The sequence below is a fragment of the Phlebotomus argentipes genome, unplaced genomic scaffold (assembly GCF_947086385.1).
Source record: "Phlebotomus argentipes unplaced genomic scaffold, Phlebotomus argentipes genome assembly contig_39, whole genome shotgun sequence".
NCBI lineage: Eukaryota > Metazoa > Arthropoda > Insecta > Diptera > Psychodidae > Phlebotomus > Phlebotomus argentipes.
The window spans coordinates 1947304-1971413 of NW_026776182.1; the positions used below are offsets into that span (position 1 = coordinate 1947304).

At 37.0% G+C, this 24110-nt stretch overlaps 2 protein-coding genes across 2 annotated transcripts; both read left to right on the forward strand.

Annotated features, from left to right (window-relative positions):
- The first annotated feature begins 1945 nt into the window (after positions 1-1945).
- LOC132263882 (uncharacterized) lies at positions 1946-6998 on the forward strand. The gene is made up of 5 exons (XM_059763886.1): positions 1946-2232; positions 2704-2852; positions 3559-3806; positions 4042-4263; positions 5408-6998. The coding sequence occupies exons 1-5, from the start codon at positions 1952-1954 to the stop codon at positions 6227-6229; spliced, it is 1722 nt and encodes a 573-aa protein (XP_059619869.1). The 5' UTR covers positions 1946-1951; the 3' UTR covers positions 6230-6998.
- On the forward strand, positions 6996-23805 carry LOC132263853 (uncharacterized). The gene is made up of 5 exons (XM_059763848.1): positions 6996-7550; positions 11039-13811; positions 13875-14058; positions 14168-20155; positions 20226-23805. The coding sequence occupies exons 2-5, from the start codon at positions 11045-11047 to the stop codon at positions 22228-22230; spliced, it is 10944 nt and encodes a 3647-aa protein (XP_059619831.1). The 5' UTR covers positions 6996-7550; positions 11039-11044; the 3' UTR covers positions 22231-23805.
- Positions 23806-24110: the final 305 nt, after the last annotated feature.

Below are 24110 nucleotides of genomic sequence, written 5' to 3' on the forward strand. Positions count from 1 at the left end.
TCAAATCCGTTTTCATTCGTGGTGCGCCTCTGTCGTACTGAGAAACTCATCAGTATGGTTGAATATTGTCTCTGTTCCTGACATATTATATCTACTTCATAGCATCATTGTTATTCGATGCCTTACACACTCCTCATCCGCACTAAGAGCGATCACAAGACTTGGCAGGGTGAATCTGGTGGTGGAGGAAGGATACCTTTTCCGCTTTTACTCCGTAGTTCCACATTTACGCAGCTATGAGAATTCAGTACACAAAAGTTCCAACAAAACTCCGAGACTTGTGATTCTGGCGACACTGTGTCCAAACTCATTCCCCAATGGATGTAGCGCTCTACCGCTCACAATTCAGTGGGTCGTTTGGCGAATGAAAAATGAATATAGCATCCAACCAAGTTGCTCGCCGAATCTCCGTGAAACTCTTCTCTCACAAGAGTCCATTTAATTGATTTTCTTTCTACATTGAATATATTCTGATGAGAAATTCTGCTCTTACTGAGTCTGTTTCCCGTCAAGAGCATCTCGCGAAACTTTCCCGACACTTTTTTTCGCTTCACATCGTCTATTCTTGCTTCAGCACAGATTATATGCTTCACATAATGAGAGATGCTAAATTATTGTGATTTTTCTATACAGTGACAATAACTCTAGACAGTTAGTACATATGTGGTTATAGTAGGTAAAAAATAAAATTTTATCTGCCTGACAGTATTTTATTTTGACAAATTTTATGTTTAGCGCGTATTCCTCAATTTCTATTATCCTATTTAGTACATATTTATAACCGAGAAACCTATTTAAATATAGGATATATCTAGTATTGAATGTGATCTCTTCCACATTGCAAATCTTCCTGAAAATATCAGAGAATATTTTAAAAAAACAACGAAAAATAATAACAACCGCAAAGTGTAATAATTGCAACAATTCTCGCTCTCCTTTGGGCTTACGGGCTGGAACATGTTACGTATCCTCTCGAATAACCTTTGATATCTTTTAAAGCTTTTCCAGTGCTATGGCAAAAATTGTCCAATTTTGTTTTTCATCATTGGTCTCAGCCGTCTCAGGGTACATTAGTGGCTGTAGCGCTCTTTGGGATATTATTTTAAAAAAGGTCGGCAGCTGGAGAGGAAAAGCACCATGAAAGTCGAAGCTTTCAGAGCCCACCAGCGAAACCACCCACTTCATTTAATATCCCACTTCAGTGGTTCTTTTTCTCTGAACTTATGGACAAGTGCCAGCAATATACGGTGTGAGGTGGAGAGGAGAGTGATGATGAGAAAAAATATGTCCTGCCCCCCACTCTGGCCTTACTCAACATGAGTCCGGCCCACCATGCCCATGAACCATTTCATTGTAGGAGACCCTCACATGCTCTCATTACGCTCATAAATTTTTCCCCCTTATTCGTATTTTCAGAATTTACACGGAATTACACTTCAGTCCTCTACTTTTACGAATAATAAAACAAATATCACCGTGAATCAACATTCCATCAAGTTCAACAAGCTCTGAGAGTATAATGCAGTTTCGCTAGACGGGAGTCAAAAGCTAGGAAGCCGTCATTAATTAAAAACTAAGGAAAAAATACCTAAGAGCTGGTAGCTCAGGATATTTTGCATAATAATTCACGCCTGTCTTCACTCACTCACGTCACATTCCTGCGAGTACTCGTTAGAGCATCTGAAAATTCCCATTATTTGCGCAAATCCCTTCGAAAACCATTTCTTCGAAAGAGCTTCTTCTGAAAATACGAGGAAAGATGACTGAGCGATATGGCGAGGAAGCATCAATACTGTCGGATCAAGATGATGTAATTGGAGTATCATCTTCGGACTTGGAGGAGGAGGACGCTGACGATGAGGATGATTTGGAGCACGAGATTTCTGAGGGCGAAGGAATGCACAGTGCATTCAGCCCACAACTCATGGAGCCAGCATCAATCCACACAGAGATGGAGGAAACCAATCCCGCGTCAGAATTTCGTGGTCTCCATTCCAATCTTAAACTCTTCGGCTACGGAAGTGGTCTCCTCTTGTCCACTTTTGCACTCATCATCCTTTTGCCGCTATACTATGAACAATTAGCCCTGAATGGCGAAAGGTTCAACATCACCGGAGCCATCCTCTTTGTTTCTTTTCTTGTGATGATGGTCTTTGTTAGCGTCTCCATCATCTTCGGAAGTATTAACAAGTGGAAGGTGCCCTTGTACAGATCACCTATACCATTGAAGAGGTAAGATCTCTTGGACAAATTTCTCTTTAATTTAATTTAATAATTTAATACATACATTCAAGAGGGTCGTGTTAACTGTGAAAGACGTGAATATCCTTTCGGGAAGCACCCCGGAAAACTTTATGGGTAGCCAATTTTATGTATCTAGATAATGCTCATTTTACGTGCCTTATGGATGGCTTTATAGGTTGTAAGAAAAATATTCAATATTTGAAAGGGTTTTACAGTTTTTGTCTTCCTTCTTACGAATTTTAAATTTGAGCAGCACATATCAAATTGTATATTATAATATATATATAAAAAAAATAATATATATACATATACATATATACATATACAATATATAATTGGAAATCAAATATTAAGATATTAGTTTCAACCTGTTTAATACTGAACATGAAATGAGTTGTTTTATTACTTCGTATGTTACACCTTTACCCATCAATATTTTAAACCCTTCAAATCTTCCAGATTGCTACCCATCGTTCTATCTTTTGGTGTGAGTGTAATCCTTTTCACTGTCAGCTGCTATCATAGAGTTCCATGCCATCTGCAGGACCCTCTCAAGGGTGGTGCTCTCGTCTTCTCCCTCATCTTTTACTTCTTCTTCTGTCGAAAGGGTGAGTTTAGTAATATTTAATAATTCACAATGAGCCTAAAATTTCATACGATTAAAAAAAAAATTATCTGTCAAAAAAATACCTTTAAAAATGCAGTTCTGTGCTTCCATTCAGGCAAAATCTTGTGCTCCCTAATCAATTTTCTTTGGATACAGTGTACTGCTATATTTCTCCTGAATTATATATGTTTTCTAGATGAGAAAGATTCGTATTTTCAGCAAGCGTATTTAATGAAAGCGAACCACTGTAACGATAATCGTGAATCTTGCCATACGAGATGGTTAATGAATGAATACGTTATTGTACAGAAAATCCTATCCAAAATAAATAGATTGTGATTAATTGAGCAATAAGTGAAAATGTTATTAAGGTTCTATGGTGGGAAATTTCCTTAATCGCTTCTTGCCTAATTGTGTTGCAATTTTCATATTATGTTTAGGAGAAGGTATGAGAGTGAGGTGAGGATGGTAGTGGAATTGGCTTAGTTCGGAATGAATGAGCTCTTTCCCCAATCCGCACACCAAAAAATCTATTATTCTTACTAGAGATCTACGTTCAGAATATTTTCCATTATGCTCGCGCAAATCCCCCTAATCCACCCTATGGTATTACCCACTCTCGGCCTGGAAATGTAAACAATTTCACCATATTCCATCCCTCGCACTTTGCCGCACACGCCTGGACTTTTTTCATCACCCACGCAAAGTGATGGGATTGCAACGAATTTTCTCTGCAACAACCGCCGTTGTTGGTCTCTTTATCTCTGTGGATTATGGACTGTGCGACGAGTTCAGATGTCGTGGGAGTGACCTTACGGTCACACCCGGTGATGAGCCAACCGCTTCCGCTGGCTGGCAAGGACGTGCTGTGTGGACTCTCTTTTACGTGATTGCCATCTTCGTCTGGGCTTTCCATGTTGTACTCCTCGAGGGGTATGTTGTCTCTGTGCCGAAGGTATGTTTTGAATAATTTAAAGTATTAATCAAATTTCAAATATCACTCCTATTTTCCTGTACTGTATTTTTCCTGACCTAATTATGGTATACTAAAAGATTCGTGTCAATTCTATTTAATTCCTCCCTAATTAATATACTCTCTTGTAAGACATTTCACATAAGGGTGTATTTGAGGGAAATTGAATCATTCGGCTATTTACAAGAGAAATAATCTTGATTTCCTATCTTCGCAGAATGGTAAGCCCAACGTCGCGTCAACGACACAGACTCATCTGTTGAGGACAGTGTCAAGAATAGTAGCTAACTCTGAGCCACTGTTGACTTCAACACCAATTAAGAAGCCACCAAGCCGTCAGAGAGTCCATCCACTTCATTTGATTGTTTGGATCCACGTCCTAAGCTTTGTCTTTATTGTGACATTTGGATGGATTGACATTTTTCCAGCCACTGGACGGGTAAGTTGACCCTCACTTTCAAATTTCATCGCAGCATCCCACATCATAGGAAGCATAAGCCATTTGTTATATCTAGAAATATGCGAGGAATCTATTGAAATATCTGTGCACATACTTGCAGTTATAAATCTTTTTGTACGCATATGTATGTATTACATGGAATCCACAAAACTTTTTCTCAAACATGGATTTTTTTTTGTATTCCTCAATAAATTCAATTACTTATATTTCATAATAAACATATGGAAGAGTTTCTTCTTGTAACTTTATTTGGCAATTTCCAATTCCTCTACAAATTCAAAGATTAACAAGAGCTTCAATAATATAATAATAATGCGAATTCTTAAACTTTTGCTACACAAAAAATATTCTTGGCATTATCAATGCAATCGATTTTAAAAATAAATTATTGCATTACTGTGAATATATATTATACATATATGACTAATGTAGAAGTATTTTATAAGTCATCAATAAAACAGCAGGTGCATTAATATGAATGAAATCATTTTCTATATTCACAATATATTTATCAACATAATATATCGCTCTCATTCGTGTTGATAACGAAAATAACATATCATACAACATAGTCTTGATATTTCTTGTAGACAATCTTACCTAATACAGTAAAAACAATCCTGAGAATTTTGTGTGTTCCTTAAAAGCGTGCATTTTTTATACTTACTATTCAGATCGCGCTCTGTTTATTGTCAAACACATGTTGCAGTCTTTTTACATACCTGTGCTACAAAATATACTTGGTGAACCATAATTTAACAAGAACATCTCGAGCTATTTTACAACATTTTCATCATTTGGTGGAAAGCACATACATTTTTTTGACAAGGTTATAAAATATTTAAAAGATAATGCCATAATGTATTCACTCTGGGGATTTCGCAATAATCTTTTTCCCTAAAAAAAAGTGCTTTTGGTTCTTGGCTACTAAAGATATAATCAATTTTGCTCTTCACAGATGTTCTGCATTTCATAGTAGAGCCTGACTTTTTCATATGAATTTTCTTGTCTGAGATTGTATTTTGTACTGAGTTTCCCAAGCTGAATTAGAGCCCGCCCCACAGAGAGATGGAAAACATTATACTCCTCAGAATTTATGAAGTCCATTTCTGCCTTTTTTCAGATCAAATCCTTTAGTCGCCACTTGTCGGACACCGAAAATACTCTGCTGTGCCACCTCAATATATACAATCGAGTACCTGATGTGAGAAGTAACCAGGAAGATGTAGACTTTTTGTCCAATTTAGTTCCGGATAGTCCACAATACAACCAAACCGTCCAAAAGTTGCGCAGGCCGAGAAGTGCAGACGCCACGGCGATTCCTTCTCAAGATCGTGTCAAGCTCAATGAGCCGCGCGGACATGAGATTGATCCTGGAGACTTCCACAAAATCTTCCATGTGCCCACACCCAAGCATGTTGTGGCAGGAATCAACCACACAGCACACAAAATCAACACGGAACGTCACTGGCACAAGGGCAAGTCTGTGCCAGTGAAGAAGAGACATCACGAAAAAGGTAGGAACGGAACCAATGTAAGATCACCCAACATCGTGTTGGAGCTGGAGATCTCAGGAGATTGCGGTCGCTGTCAGCTCTATAGTTTACTCCTTGTCGGCGTATACATCATGTTCACAGTTTGTTTCGTGAACTTCTTATCTGTGGCGGAGTCTGCTGTGTTCACAGTTACTGTCGTCACAGCCACGTTGCCGCTCGTCGGGATCTTTTGGTCAGTGTTCAAGATCTCCAAGACCTCGACAATGGCTCTTCTGATCTGGTCACCCGAGATCTCCGGGGAGTTTATATGTTCCCTCTTGGGAACACCCATTGTTTTTCTGGGATTGGGGCTGCTCTTTCGCGCCTACGTGACAGAGAACTCCCCGGCATCTGTATGTGAGACACCGTCAGTGTCCTCCCTGCGAAATCGTTATACCTCAATGCCATAAGGCAGTGCATCTGAGAATGAACAGAGATATAATTGTAAAGGGCTGACATTATTGCTCATAAGAGCGGAGAATACATTTCCAATGTCAATAAATTTTAGTGTTTTATACACGGGAGAACGAGACGAGCAGAATACAATGTCACTCCTCTGAGGCCTCAAAGTGACTACATAAAAATTTATTACGATGGTGACAGTCAAATGATAAAGGCTTAATCAAAAAGACGTTCTTTTTCTCCACATATGAAGTAGAGAGTGTTAAAAGGACACGATGGATATATTCTTTAATGGTCTAATTGAAAATAAAATAAGATGTACTGAGATTTGTGAAAGCCATTGATAAAATATTCACAAAATCGTGACCGGAATATGTATTTGTGTACATTTCATTTTTTTTCTCACTGTAGCTTTTCAATGTTAACTTTAATTTGTGTTCATGTTCATTGTACCGTTGTTTAGATTATGTTTTAAATATCTCTTAAAATCAATTGTGTGCCAAAGATTTTCAAATAGAAAATGATGAATAAACGTTATGTAATTGTTCATACATTAGTATTTTGAAGCCAACTCTAAATAATAAAAATTACTGTATTATGTTAATATAAATATATAAATTTTAAGTAAAATATCCGACAATTATGTATATTTTGTGAAAACAATTAAGCGATTGTTCTAATGAAAGTACTTGTGAGTTATTTTCAATGCGTAAACACACATTTATTAGTCGCAAAAAATACATTGTACTATTGATGATGTTATTCATTGCTCCAGCTAGTCACAAATTAAATAAAATATTTTTCAATATTCGCCTTTTTTTATTTTACACTTCAGAAATTTTCCCTGAGTGTTCAGAAAATATCTCGTGCGTTATTCTTCCCAACATTCAAATCTTCTTCCACACGCACTTTTGATCGACAATCCGACATCCGCACTTTCCAGATGAGGTTAAGTCTGGCAGTATTTCCAAGGGTTGCCATGTTGGACAGTGAAGTTTTTGACAATTGCACTCCTCAGAAATTTCCTTTTTTCTAAAAAATTGTAATTTGTGATTTTTCTTCACTGCATTCATGAATTTTCTAGTTTATCCATCGTGAGAACCTTTTAGTGGTGCGCGGTGGATACGGTGTGAGTGGTAGAGTGAAGGTCCGACTTCTCTGCGGACAATTTTCAGCAACTCCCTGCCCGGATTAGTTTTCAGTAATTGTGTATTGTTATGGTAAAAACGCGTTGAAAATCGGAAGATAAAGGCTTTTTCAGACGAAAAAACATTACAAAAGTGTTTCAGTGGCATCAAGGATGATATATTGATACTATTCTTTGCCGCGGTAAGTGCAGAAATAGGATAAAATTGCATTTTTCCTCGCGACAACTTCTTCTGAAAACCCCGAGCGAAATAGCACACAAAATAAAAATGTCGATGTATTCTCTCTCGCGAATGGGAGATGCGAGAAATGCGGAGTAAATATGATATTTTGTTGTTTTCTTACGCGTAAATACCGCACAATTGACACAAAATGAGTGCTTTTGCTCAAAAAATTCAATTGAATTGGTGTTATAGGTAAGATTTATGGGGATACATCGTAATGGTGGAAAAGTGCGAGTCTCTTTATGCGCCTTGGAAGAGAGTGGAAAAAGTCTACGGTGGACTTGATGTTGTGAGCAGAGTCGCGCTCGTGATGACGAAAAATCATTAGTGAAAAAGGGGTTGTTGGTAGAAAAGAAACTCTCTTGTGGTCGAAATTAATGGTACAATAATCTCCCAGCGCAACAAATTTCGATGGGAAGATGAAAAAAGAGGCTGGATTTCCTCCTGACAATGAAATGTTCTTTCTCGAGTTAACAATGGTTGGGGTACATATATACATACATATATATGTATGATAAGCACAAACTGGTGTCCGAAATGCACAGTGCGGCACTAATCTTCAATTAAAATTTTCATCTGACTACCTATGCGGATTATGCTTATTAATTATTGCATGGACACAAATGTTAGAAGATTGCAGCTTTGATGTGAGTGTCGGGTATACCATCACAAGTATACCTATAAGTTCATTTATGACTGGTAGAGATAAATAATTTGAGTTCACTCAAATCTGAGTTTGAGACAGAATCATAGTATAGGACGATGCACTTGTAGAACATGAAACAGATATTGAACAAAATCAGGATATTTAGGTTTTAATTAGGTAATGCATAATTGGTTGTAACGACTAAAATTATTATCAGTGGGTATTCGGAAAAATTCTGTAATCAGTTGGTACAATAAACAACTAATAATTGTAACCGGCTGCAAGGGTTAAAAGTGAAGCAATTTTAAAGAGACGGAGTGATCATTGAAATCGTATAAGAATGATATATTTTAAAAATTAAATCAAAATTTATTATTTTCAACATATTTTTGAAGAAATATTTAACCTAAAATATATATTTTCCGTCTGTGTTATATATTTTTTGTGCATACAGAATGTAAAAAGAATATTTAAATGGCAAAGTGGACAGCAGTGAAAAGAAAGATCAAAATTTGAAAGAAAAAAAAAATTGGTAAATGCACCGCTGCAGTGATGAAACTCTACTGCGTGTCCTCAATAATCATTTCATCGTACTCTGAAGAAAACAGTCTTGATGCACACATCTACAGAAAAGCGTCAGCCTCTAAAGAGTATGTGGCTGAAGTTTATAATAATAAAACATACACGGAGAGACTACGCCTCAAGTGAGAGCCAGCCATATTCCTCATGCAAAATGTTCAAATATGCTGCTTCAATCTCTTCCGCCAACTAATATGAGTGTTAGATATAAGAATTGTGTGAGCTAATGCTAAAGCTCAGAATTCTAAAGGAATTATTCGACTATATTAAAATGTCAGTAGGTAATTTAGTAAACTTACCGACACTTATTAATACAAAATGCGGTAAATTTGCATTTCAATACAATTTTAGAAGAAAAATAGGACTGATATGGAACACTATAGACTAATTAGTCCATTATTATGCACAGTCAAGAATATTAGAACTTTTGTATAAGTCCCTCTTTTAGTCCATTTTAATGCATATATGAACGGATTGCGTATTATATATATTTATACATTACTAACTAATTTTTTATCAACGAACATTGTATCCGATAAAAAATACGCGAGATAATTAAAAAAAAAAAAAAACACTCAAAAAAATTTAGAAGAAAAGAAAAGAAATTCATATGAAATGAATTTGTGTTTACTCAATCTTTACATAAAATGGAAACCACAATTTCAATTGATTATAGTTTCAGCATCAATTTTGAAGCATAACTTAATTGAGACAAAGAGGAGTAAAGGGTAAAAATAAATAATTTAGCAACTTAATCTTATCAAACGAGAATACTATTTAAAAGTGAAAAATTGTAGGAAATCCCTACATGCTTTATCATCTCTATATTCATCATCTCTGAACATCGTCATTGACAGTAGTATCACTAGCTTAATTCAAGCACAACAAATCCTGGACTTTTCCATATTTTAGGGAGTTGATACGGGTGTGGGTAACTTTTAAACCACAAATTGTTTTATATCGATCCTTCTCTCTCTCACTCTCATTCTTGGGAGTACTCAAACTCTATTGTGTACTGTTGTGGGACTGGGTACAGAACACCATATACCACCCTCGCCTGAGCATTTCTTTCACCATCATTCCCTCACTCATACCCCGGGTGAAGTGAAGTGGGTGGTGTTCACAGAATGGTGGGCAAGCCATGATGTTGTTTTCTATCTCACCACCACTCAATGGTTTCTGCAGTTGTCTATCTCACTCAAACACGGGTTCTATTATTTTTACACAGAGAGAGGCACAGAACTTACTCTTCAAGTATTTCTCATATTAGATATTGCTATTGTTGGTAAAATTTTCTCCGATTTCTCCCAAACCGCATAGAGATAAATTAAACACACACTTTATATTTTTATGCTATATTATTTGTAATTGGAATCTAATTTCATGCTGTCAAATAAAAGAAGAAAATTCCCTCACATGTTATTAAACAAAAGCTACAGTAAAATTTTATTATGCTAAGGACACTAGCAGATGATGCAATTTGTGGACCTATTTTCCATGTGAAATAAAGATAAACTTGTAGTTTAGGTTAAAAGGTCACCAAAGAGCTAACCATATATAAATAGAATATAATAAACATGTTCATGAGATATTGTTATCTAATTATACATATATACATATACAATTATAATTGTAGATAAATAAGATTCAAATTCTGCATAACAAATTTCAAATAATGCCATGTGAGCAGAAAATTTTGATAATATCTGCACATGCAAAGGTTACTTCATAATTTTTCTAATAGTGTATCTATTATTCAGAGGCAAATATAATATTTATTTTTCAACTTCAATTTAGTATATTTTTTAATAAACTTATTTATATTTTTTGTTATTATAGTAATGATTTGTAAAAGATTTTGTGTCATAATGTGTGTGGAAAATATACAAATTACAGTTTCTACATATATTCAAGCAATTTTTTGTTGCAAAACAAAGGATTGTCTTAAGAAACATTTCTTCTATTAGAATTTTTTAATTATTTAATAATTATAATTCTTTATCCCGGTCGTCCAGTTTACAATTGCTATGCAAAGAGAAAAGTGATAATGAAACAAGTAAAAATTGAGAAGTTGTATTATGTATATAGCTTTTTCAAATATGAAGTACAATTATAGAAACAAGGACTGTTATAAATTGTTTGAAATCAGATTTCAGTCTAATAATTAATTTAGTCTTTTTTTTTGCAATGCACTTATATTCTTTTAAATGGCTCTTTCTCAGAATACAATGGTTCACCGTGTTTCGAGCAAGGATGACATTACTGCAAGTTCATCTGGCACACGTTTACCTAAAGCACGACCGAGGAAAAGGGAAAGCAGAACCGTGACAAAGACTGTGTCGAGTACATCAAATCGGAGCAGCAAAAATACATTAGCAGTTGAGAAGGATGAAAATGGTGGCGAGGGGAAAGATGATTCGGGATGGACAACGAAATCAAGAGGACGAAGCAGCAAGGGATGTGTTCAAGTGTTATTGGAAGAGCCTTCTGCGAGAAGTGTGCCATCAGTGGTGGTGGAGAAAGTGATGCAAAAAGCATCTTCGGAAGGAATGGACAAAGAAAATGAAGAAGAAAATGTAAGGAGTAGTGAAGTTGAAAGTGAATCGAGTGACGAAGAAGATTCCGATGGTGACACCGATGATAATGTGTCAATATCAAATCTAATGAGAAAGCAGAAATGTGATTTAGATGATTGTGTATCTGATGGAGTGGCAAAAGCTTTGCACGTTCGTTGTAGTCTTCCACTCCATCGACTTTCACATGGTGTTGTGGAGACGCTCACAAATGGTGGAAATAGATCCAAGTATTCGGGGGAGCCAAGCAATGGAAATAAATTTCTCTGTCTTTTTTGTGATCGCTCCTTTGTCAGCTACGAAATTCGTTCTAAACATGCTGACAGACTTCACAGATCAGTTGCAGGACGTCGTGCGAGTGCACGTAATGTGATGAATGTTATGCAAACAGAATTTGCGGGTTGTCCTTTCTGCAACAACGCAAAAATCTTTTCTGGTTTCGCCACAGATCTCGTGGGATTCTTTCATCACATGATTGAAAAGCATAGTGATCGATACTTTGGCTGTCGAGAATGTAGTATCCGGTTGTCCACAAGTGAGGCGTTCCAGAAGCACCGAGAAAGTGTTCACAACATTATTCCGGGGGGAGTGCGTGAGACCCCAAATTTAGGTGAGGTTGATTTTGAAGACAGTATTCTCGCAAGTTCCATTTCCAAGCTGCCCGCGCCGAAAACAAGTGTGGACACAGCTGAGAATGGAAGCCATCAAGGACGTAAGATGATGACTCGCCTGTCGAAGATGAATAAAAAGCATCAACTGCTGCGAAATGAAGAACCAATGCTTTCTCGACTCGGTGTAGCACAGAATCGATCACCACGCACACGAATGGGTAGTAAAGGACGTGTACAGATTGATTTACGGAGTGCACCGGAAGCAAGCAGTTGTACATCAGGACGTATTAGTCGCTCGAAAAGTGGACGTACAACTAATACTAGTGGAGGTGGAACCGGTGCAAATGAAAGTGGAGATTTTGGCGCCAATGCCAATGCAAAATCATCTGGAAGCAAGGAGATACTCAGCAGTAACTTTGATGATGACTTTTATGAAACGGTGAGCGTCAATGTGAGGAAAAATCTCAGTTGTTACCTTGATGGAAAAATTGGAAGTGATCCAGAGAATCCGAGTGTCTACACACGGTTTGCTGAAGCAGTTCCTACTGTTCCCAGCACCGTCGTGAGAAGTTCTTACATGACTGATAATGAGATTCATGAGGCCACCTCTCTGAGTGCCATCACGGCGTTTCCCACCCTTCTCACAGCCGAACAATATGGCACAGAGTGTGTGTCTCCCAACAAAAATAAACGCACTATCACAAAAAATTCGTGGAAATGGAAATGGGATTTTGTAAAAAAGTACAAGTATGTGAATGAAGGTGGAAAAATTGTGAAAAAGGTGAAGCAGCAAACGTCAGGATTAAGAGACTTGTCTAAGCTTGACATGTGGACTCAGCTCACGATGCGCACAAAGCATGAAATTGTACAAAGAAGTGGTAGTGATGATAAGGACGAACGTCAAGTGGACACGGGTGATGTGGCACGTGAAGAGAAAAGAAAAATCATTGAGCAACTGAATACAATTCTCGACACTAGACTTCTGCCGCAGATTGTACTAGAACAAAATGACCAAAGACTGATCAAAGTGGAGCCTATGGACAGCTCTGAGGAGCTAACGGATTCAGTAGTACCATCAGTGTCCACGATTAATGAGCGGGTTTTGAATGAGGAGGACAATTTTGTGGCGACACTGAATCTCCAGAGGAGCAACAGTGAGAGCGCGGAGAAAAGTCGTGATGTGATTCTTAGTGGTGAGTGGGCGAGACCACGTTGTTACGTGTGCTTTGGATGTGGTGCGAAATTCGAGACAATCAAGTCCCTGGAAGAACACAAAAACAACCGCCACCCTCACGTGTACTCCACTCATTATGAAATTGTGGGCCGTGAACTCATTGAGGGTGAATTATACAAACACTTCTTCATTCCCACCAAGGCCTTACGACGAAAAACAGAGTTTTTGCGTCAGGTGAGCAGTGACGACAGTGGCACTGTTGAGGACTCCATGGATAGTACAACATCTTGTACTATATCAACTAAATGTGATAGCTTTGACACGGACACAAACTCACGAATGTCCAACAAATTCGCTGAGGTGACAGTGTGCACAAAGTGTAAGAAAGAATGCACAGGAATGATGGATCTCTATCGGCATATGCTCGATTGCGTTGGTGACTATGCATGGCTCATCGCAAAGAGACGCTTGAGACATCGATACTATGGCAATCGCTCGCGACGCCGCAGAGCAAATGCTAAACTTCTCAGATTTGGATGCTTAAGAACACCGAAACCCCCTAAAACGCCTGAAAATCGTGCCATACCCACACAGAGGAAGCAATCCCCGCAGACACCACGTACTCGTCCCAGTGACGGTGAGCTAAATAGTGTCAAATTAATTATAATCACATAATTTGAAATAAAATTCAATTTTCTAGCGGATTCCATTCAGCGAATGCTGGCAAATCTACCGGCCAAACGATCATCACGAAGTGTTCACCCCGCCAAACCCTTACCTATGAGACGAAGGAAATTAATAGCAAGTGCTACTACAACTAAGTTTACAAAACGTAATACCAGAACCTCAATATTGGCAGCAAAGTCCTCAACATTGCTTTTGAGGTGAGTGGAATTTCTAACAATTTCAATTATTCTACTCCTACGACAAAATGTTACGCGGCAACTTTATATGAAATATTCAATTTCCCCTTTTCCATTTGTTCTTTTCCAGGTCAAAGAACAAATCTGAGGGAAGTAAGCCAATTTCCAAACACCGTCAACAATCTGAGAGAGTGACAAGAAGTGGAAATACTAAAGCTACCCTAAGGAAAATTGGTAATCCTAAAAGAGTGACACGATCTTCACATTCTCCCAACACTCATGACGTTCAACTTGAGGGAGTGACAACGCGAAATAAAACAAAACACTTTGCAACACCCGTTCAAAAGGGTGCCAAGACAATTCTAAACAAATTGTCGAAGAAATATTCTAAATCCCAAACAAAGGCACCAACGACAGAGAAAGATACCAGGCGTTCCAAAAATCCTTCAACATCTTTAATATCAAAGAAAAGCAGAAAGGTTGGAGAAAATTATGAGAATGGTCAGAAGAATGGCAAGACAAAAAAGATAAAAGCTAATCCAAAAGCAGACAACAGCAAAAAGAATGTTATACCAACTGAGAAAGAGGAGCCTTTTTTAGAACAAGTCAACACGAGCGACCAAGACGATCTTGTCGAGATAAAGGATATTATGGATTCTATCATAGATCGTGCTTCTGTTGCTTTTGAATCTGAAGACAAGGAAAATGAGAGTATTCCGAGTACAGTCACATCGACTCCGTCGATCTCATTAGAAGTAAAAACTTTTGAAACACCTGTACACCAGAAAACCACAGATCATCATTCATTGGTGTCTCCAACAAGTGCAACACCAGGAAAGAAGAGAATTCGTAAATTGACAGATTGTATCGCTCGTCTCACTGATAAAATCCAAGAGAAGTTTGGAATACCATTTCTGGATAATACTACAAATAATATTCTTGCCAAACCTGCCATAGACACTGAGTGTGCAACAATATCTTCAACCACAGAAGAAGTACAGCTGAATAATAATAAGAAAAGTCAATTGATAGACCCCAAATCAAAAGACGATGATATCGTTCATGACACACAAATTACTCAAGTCTCACAGAAGGATCACAAGTCATTGGAAGAAGAGATTATTATTAAAAGTGATCCAATTGTAGTAGTAAATTGTGCATCCGCTTCTAAGGAGATCAACAAAGTTTTATCTACAGTTACTATAACTCCAGAAATACATCCTGAAGTTGCAAAATCCTATTCATCGGTATCAGTTATACAGCGTGAAGAAGTCACCGACGTGCCATTGAATTTAACAGTGAGGAAGCCCATTGAAGACCCTAAAAACTCACAGCCTATTTGTCTGGTAAAACATCCGGAAATTCTGAAAATCCCTGTAGTGGCTGGTCATATTGGAGGTCGTATTCATCCTGGTGAAATCGATTGTAATGTAGTGATTGACTTGAGTACCAAATCAGCTAGAACGATTTCTCATGGCACATCAAAGAATGCAGAAAAAATTAATCTTCCTCCGCAAATGGAAGTTCTTGCTAATACGCAAGCAAATTCTGACATTATAAGCCATTCACAAAATAATGTAATAACTCAGTGCAGCGAAATATCTATCCAAACAAGGACTAGTGAAATATTGCATCAACCGCGTTGCAGCGATGTTATCAGTCATCCTCGAAGTACCGAGATTTTAAAACAACCACGACCGGAATTAATAGCGAAGCGTGTTAATCCCATCATTCAAATTCCACAAGTACCCTTAAAAAATGTGAAACCTAAACAGAAAAGAAAACCACGTGCTAAGGCAGCAAAAACATCTAAAACAGGAAAGGATTTAAATGTGGACATAAAATCAAGTGAAATATGTGAAAATACAGCGGAAAAGAACAAAAATTATAACAATAATATTCCAAATGTATCACAAGTGAATTCTGCTCCTGCTACGAAAGCTTCAGATTCTGCTTCAATAACGTCAGATGCCAAACTACAATCTCTAATTGTTGCAAAAAGCACGGATTTAATAAGTAGACCAGCAGTTTTAAATGATATAACACCAACAGAAGACAAAATGGCAAGCAGTGGCAACGAAAATTCAGCAGTGGGGGCAATAGACACCGCCGAAAAACAAATCAAGAGTACAGAAAATGATAATTTAAAATCGAATTCTCAAGAGATTTCAGGACAGAAAGAACAATTATCAGATGTATTGGCAAAAGAGGTGGAAGATGCCAATCAAAGTGGTGAGGTGAATATTGCAATTGATGAACAACAAATACTGAAAGGGAAGAAATCTCCTAAAGTAACGAAAGGTGAAAAGTTTGTGTTACTCAACAAGGAACATAAAGAAAAAGCGCAGGATAAGCCGCTAATACAGGTAGAGAAAACCACCTCAAATAAAAGAAAAGTTACAATTCTTCAAAATACTAAAGGAAAGAATAAAGCGAAATCTGTAAAATCTGAAATTTTAAATGAAACGACAGTTGAAAATACAGTTGCAAAGAATGTAACTAAGAACAAACCTAAAGGAAAAATTCTGAAATCTGAGAGTATTAATCAGAAGGAAATTAGATCAACTGCAATTAAAAAACGAAAAAACTTGGGAACAATTGAGATTGTTGATAGCAACATTGAGGACGCCGCTGCAGCCGTGATAAAGACAGGAGATATACAAATTAAGAGGAGGTTAGAGATTGTTATTGAGGACGTTCTTAAAAGCGGCCCCAAGAAAATTCAGAATCCCAATACCAAAGGAAATGTTGAGGTTGCTGTTGAAATAGTTAAATTAGATTTATCACTTGCAGATGATACAAGAAAATCTAATGAAGAATGTAAGAAATTGAGTGATTTCGACAAAATATCTGTAAAGGCAGCAACCAAGAATATTGAAACACTACAAAATGAAGGATTATCTGTAGCAGTGTCTGAAAAATTGACTAATATAAATTCCATGCCTAAAAACGGAGTCAGCGATTTGAAAAACAATGGTCCACAAATCCGTAATGAAGATAAACTGACCGCATCATCCACACCAGATAAAGATATATCTGAAAGAAAGAGACATGAGGAACAAATGGAAGATTCTACAAACACAGACATCCAGAAAGTTCCAATCATGCAGGGAAAAGCTAAAAAAGAGTCAAAAGCAAAAGGAAAACGAAATAAAAATAAAATATGCGATGACATACTTGCGAAAGGATCTCAAAGAGTGGTTGTTTCTGGCGAGAGAGATACAGTTAATAAGCCTATTGTTACAGAAGAACAATTTAAAGAAAGTGATTCACTTAAAGCAGCACATGTATCCAATAAAGGAGAAGAAGTCACAACCAAAACGGCTGCAAAAGGCAGAAACAAGGTTCAACCAAAAATTAAGAAGGTTGAAAAAACAGTCAACATTGTTAAATCAGCACTTGATCATGGAGAAAAATTACAATCGACTGCAAAGCCAAGAAGGAAGGAAAAAATTGAAAAGACTGTATTAGAAACGAAAACCAATGATGATGAATTAGAAGTTTACAATACTGTTGAACCCTCGAATCAGATAAAAACTCTTGCAGATGCTTTTGATACACATCCAGAAGAAGTTAAAGACTTTTCCAACCCCGACAAAGAACATTCTCTAAATACAGGAGAAAAATCCAAACCAGCTCAGAAGCCTAGGAAAAAGAGAAAAAACGAATTGGCAGCAATAATAGCGGATCAACTAATGGAGAGCTTCAAAGAAGTAGATAAATCAAGAATTGATGAGTTGAAGATTCTTCATGATTTAACTTGTGATGCTAATTCAAATGGCGATGAGTTGTTGGTGTCTAATGCGATGGAAATGGTAACAACGACCAAGAGGAAAGTGACTAATAAATCTAACTTCAGTGATTCTATTCCGAATGTTTCTGCCAAGAAGGCTTCTAAGGAAATTGCCACTGAAATTACAACTCCTAAAATTCTAAAGAATGAAATTGCAAGTCAATTTTATACGCCCTCGGGGCCCTCCGTGAATGTAGAAACCCAACAACTTGTAGATGTGCCTGCAAAACCCAAAAAGACGTCCCAAAGTCAGCTTTCAGAACCTTCCAAGATGAAGATAATTTCCAAGGAAAAGAAGGATGCAGTTATGAGCAATTTATTGAAAAAATTAGATGACAACGGCGAAGAAAACACAGAAGATTCATCGAACATATCATCTGCAACTTCTAAGAGTTTTTTGAGTAAAAAGAAGAAAAGTTCATCTATAGGTCAAAAGAAAATTGCATCAACTGATATGGAAATCAATTCTGAAAATGAGATGGCAAAAGCTTCTTTGCAGGAAGTGAATGATCGAGTGGCGGATTCATTAAATCTTCTGGCTGTAATGGACATGAACACCCAGAAAAGTGTTGAGACTCATAATATTGAGAGCGATAAAACTATGAAATCTACAGATTGGGTGAGTCGTGTTGTTTCCCTACCCAAAACGTCAACTGAAAATAACAGTAAAACAGTTCTGTCGACATCTGCGAAACCCAAATTCATTTTAAAACCATCACGTCTTCAAGCACTTAAAACGACTATACCTGATCTTTTTGATGAAGTGAAAAATGACATCGTGAATGAAGATTCAACTCATATAGAGACGGATATTGAGAAAAAAAATGGAGAGAATGTAGAAACAGTGGCAAAACTCGTGGATAAAATTCGAGAATCTACAAATCAATCTGATTCTGATGATGACACCTGCCTGGCTGAAATTGCTAAGAGTCTGAATAACAGAATTCTTACTTCGGATGAATTTACAAATGTGGCTGATACTCTTCCTGTAGCAGAAACTCCGAGTGAAAATCTCAATCATTTAATTAATTTGACTTCCCAGAACAGATTGAATATAGAGTCAAATACCGATGCAGTAGAAGTGGATGTGGAAATGGAAGATGGCATGAGTGTCTTCACATCTGCTTCGATGGATTCTGGAATTACAGCAAGTGGTACAAAAGGGGGACCTCAAAAAATATCTGTTGTCAAAAAAAGAAAAATGCGAAGATCAGTACTTTACAAGTCCAAAAAGCCCAAAGCCAGCAAGAATACCATCACTTCAAATACAGAGCCCATGTCATTCTTCTGTGATATCTGCAAAAAGGACTTTTCACGGCAAGATCGTCTTACCAAGCACAAAATGACAATTACACACATAGCAAAATTGTCAGAACAGGAATTTCTTGATGCCCAGAAAAATCGAATGGCTGAGGAAAAGGAAAATGAGTCACAAAATGTGGAGAACGTTAACAAAACTCCAATCACAGAAGAGAAGAAGGACAATGATGTAGATGAGAAGGTACAAGAAATAGAGGAGAACAAGATTCTTTCTCGAAATCCCGTGCAATATGGAATTGAACCAATTTCTTCGCCTGAATTGGTACAAGTTCCGCCATCGATGGATCGTTATCCATCTCCTGTGCGATCTATCAATCCAGGAACACCACGACTCAATCTCAGTCAGGAGGAGAAGCTCTTCTATGAGTGCTGCAACATGTTGAAGGGCTCAAATAGAATCGGAGCTCAATCTGAAAATAAATCTCTAACACCGAAATCGAATGAGCAGTCAACAAACTGTTTTGGAGGAAGTCATAATGCGGTGTACTGTGTTAAATCTCCGATGTCTCATCGTCGAAGCAGTCCTAAACATGCATATCCCAAGATTGATAATAATCAATTTAGTGATATTTCATCAGATTCCAATCCAATGTTTTCACGACCAACCAAATTCGCTCAATCAAAGGGAGTATTTGAAGATGCTGATTCTGTGAATAATCAACTCTCTGGCTTCTTGGCAACTGCTGAGAAATTCCTCAGTGGCGCTGCCTCGACGTCCAATTCTATCTTCTATAATGACAAGCTCATAGAAAGCACTCCGCCCATAAGTGGAGCCAACCCAAAAGAGCCTAGCCCCACTGGAAGATCATACTCTGAATCTTTCTCCGACATGGGGGATAGTTTTCCCTCGTCTCAAGATGCTAGTGAGAGTGAACATTACGCGCAAACCATTTTAGATCGCTCAGGAAGCAATAAGGCGATGGAGAGCGAAGTATTGGTGAAGGAAGGAAATGATTCATTGGATCGAAGCAGAAAACTTGTCAATGATAAACATTTATCAGAGAGGTAAATTTTAACAAAAAGTTATCTTAATGTTATACAGTCAAATTACAAATTTCCTATTATATCTTTATAGATCTATCGGATCACCTATAAACTCCCGAGCGTCTTCTCAGTGTTCTTCTGTATCTAAAGTCCGCACAAAGGGTGCTATGAAAGGATATGATAGCTTCAAAGTCTCTATACCTACAAATGGTCTTGACTTGCAACAGGCTCTTGTGAGAAATCCTCATGTGAATTCAAAATTGGCCACTCTAGCTGATATTGCACTGAGTACAGATATCCCGGTTATTACTAAAGATGCAGTGTCATCCAAACAGGAGGATTCTATCAAACCCTGTGAGTTTCCTGTCCCTGTTGAAGAGTCTGCGGAAATAGAAAATTTATCGAAAAATGCGAAAGTCAAGAAGACTAAAGATGATGTTGGTAATAGATTGGGATTTAGAGCGAAGAAGAGGACTTCAAATAAGGACTTAAAGGATAAAGTTGACTCTGGAAGGGGTGATAAAGCATTGGAGAAAAACCCCTTAGATGTGTATGAATTTGAAGAATCAAAAGATTCTGTTGATACACCAATTCTCCCACTCTCCAAGAGAACAATCTTCAGGCCAAATACCGAATTAGATTCGACAAAGAATCCCCAAACGGAGAAAGTGTCAGGAGTGGAAAAAAATAAGAACCCGGAGGCAGAAGACAATGCTAGCCAAATGTCATCGACGAGTTTCTCTGATCGAGATGACTTTAACTATAATTCCAATTTGAGTGATAGTGATTCTGAAATTCCTTCCGCATCTCCCAAATTACCAGCAGCACCGGGAGTTGTGAAAAAGACAAAAAAATTACCAGATCCAGCACAAAAGAAATCACTTATTATGGGGAGAATCTTCAGAAATGCCCAGAAGAATCGACCAACAAACGATGTAAAAACCACTTCCTATGAAAGTGAGAATTCGAAAAAACCTTTCCTTCAAAAGCAAGAGTTGGACAAACTCTTTGATAGTCTCAAAAGTGATGTAAATAGTGAAGACAAGGATGAAGCAATTGAAGAGCCACAGAAATTTGAAGAAGAAAATGAATCAAATACAGATAGTGTGGGGCGTTCAAAGAAGTCTTCCACATCGGCAGAAGCTCGTCGATCATCTGCCAATAGAAAATCTCGTGAATTGGCGATGTTTGAAGCTGAATGGGGAATGTCTCTGGAGCAAATTGAAGAGATTATTGGAATTGGAAAGAGAAAGAGTCAGCGAAAGTGTGCTGTTGGAAAACAGAAAATCTTGGCGGAGACGTGGAGCTCAGACGAGTATGAGGAATTTCAGTCTACCAAGGATATAATAGCACTGATCCAGGAGAAAGAATTGAAATCTAGTCAGCGGGCATTGCGTAATCAACGACGACGAGAGAGTCAGAGAAATCAAACTGTGCGTTCTCAGGATAACACAAAAGTGGATCATATTGAGGAATTGGGTGCAGAAACTTGGGATGTTCGTCGTGCACTTGGACTGGAGTATAAGAAGGCTCGTGGGAGTAAAAAAGCTGTCCGAATAGCAGGTGGGAGTGACGTGGAGACCTCACAAAAAACGCAAAATCCACCAGAAAGGCCAGCAAAAATAAAGAAACGTCGTCAGACATTTGCTTTTCATGCAACTGAGCCATCGCCAGAGAGAGATATTCCCATAAGGAATGCTGGTAAACGGAGGGGATCTGCTATTATGCGAGGCTCTACGTCGGACGGAGAGTCTGGTGGGAGGAAGCCAAAAAAGGTGAAATTCCCAGAGTCTTCGAAGGATAAAGATGACGCAACATGGACCCCATCGCGTCCAATGGCGCGTAGCAAGAGAGTGGCCTCCGAGATGCTGTACTATTGGTCGTCATCCAGTGATGACGAATTTGGGCGCATCAACAACAGTCGTGACGACGATGATGACTTATCACAGGACGGAGAGGTTCTGCAGCAGCATGGATGGATTGTTGGAGATTCTCATAAGAAACTTGTGACACTCTTAGCGCACGCAAAGGGTAAGAAGACAGAGGAATGCAGTGTAAAGGAGACCTCAAGTGGAAATAACAAGAAGAAGTCCTAATTTTAGAATCATGCATACTAAAAATACAGTGGCATGCAAGAGTTTCAAAATAATGGTATTTTTGTACGAATGATATGTTATGCGCCGATTTTTTTTTAAATTGCATTTAAGAATGGCCCTACTCTTTCTACCCTACCAATTTCTAGGGAGTATAATGTATAAAACAACGTTTGTGTTCTTATAAAATTACCTTCTAGGACTGATTTCCAATATCATATTATATTCTTTAACATAATTAAATACCATTCCTTTTTAATATATGAACGTACATACACCCAAATAAATTACATGAACCTGCCCTGAACTTTTTAGAGTTCTCTAAATAGTCTGAATTTTTTTTTAATCTGTAACTGCGCAAATAATCCATGTAGAATCTTTCTTTTATTAAGCATATCCAGAATGAAAAATATTCTTGTATAGAACTTTGAAAACAGCGTTTCGATACTCTTGCTAACCACTGTAAAATATATACGGACACATTTCATGAATTAGATTGAATCTTTGAGTAAAGCTAAGTTCAAAATTACAGTAATATTGTAATTGTAAAGAATTTTGATGATCGATAAACACTAAACGTGTTTAACTGTCATTTGTGTAATACACTCTCTGTGTAGGATAATGAAAGTATATAAACATTACTACGTATTGTAATTAATAATGAATACAATGTTAATTTTCATCAATATTAAATAGTAGGGGAAGAATACTTTGAAAAGAACATTGAATAGTAAAAGATATTCTCTATATAGAAATAGATTGAATAAAATGGCCATTTGTAAAAAATAAAACAGCATATGATAGATGTATGTAAAACTAAAATCTTTAATTTGTGATAGTTTTAGGGGAAAGAGTTTTAAAATAAGAGAAAACATTAACAAATGCAAAGTGTGAGTATCGAAGAAAGTAGTTTAAAAGGAAAACTGCCATAATCATGATTTTTAGAAAAATAGAGAAAAAATATAAGAAAATGCACTGAATTATGTATGTATTAAAAAAAATTTTTGTCCTAATCTTGTTTGCAATTATATTTTTGGGGATAAAAAGCAAGATAAGAGGAAAGTCTAAGTGAAGATAAAAGGTACCAATTGAAATATATATATATAAATCATATTTTAGTAGCATTGACATTAGACATTAGATGTTAATTTCTAGGGAAAGAGAAAAAAATGAATATGACGGAAATGTATTTTATTTATGTTTTCCTATCGTTTTTTGTACATAAAGTCTTTCTTGAAAGTATCAATCGCAAGCGCAAGGCTAATATTATTTCACAAGAAATGTAAGTGAAAAAGCTAAACATAAATGGTTATATGTAGTTGAGGTTCAGAAACAATACACCGCCTAAATTTTGTTCAAATTGATAAAAGATCATTGAACAAATATTTATTTGGTGAATATGAGACAAGAAATAGAATTATTGATGCTAGAATAAATGAACATAAAAATATTTCTACCAATTTTACCAAAATAAATTGTATGTTTTGCAATAAATCAAATTATATAATGAGAAATGGAAACACATAACATTGTATGAGTGAATCTATAAAAGAGGAATAAATATGAAAAATCATTGAATTGTGTGTTATCATGGTACCCTAATAAGACTTACTGTGGTGTAGAGAAATTCTCATTTTCTGATCACCGTGGTTCAACAACACTCAATTAACATTTGGTCAACTTCTGATAAAATTTTCCTAAACCGCAAAATGTTCTTAATCGTCATAATACACTTACATCGAATGCCGCGAAATCAAGATATTCACGCCCTAGAAAAAGCGAGGACAAGCATTTCTTTTTGTAAATTTGAATTTGACTTGTTGAAAGCATATGCTTGAAGAAAATTCTCATAATTATTTACAACCAATGAATCGCTGAGAAAC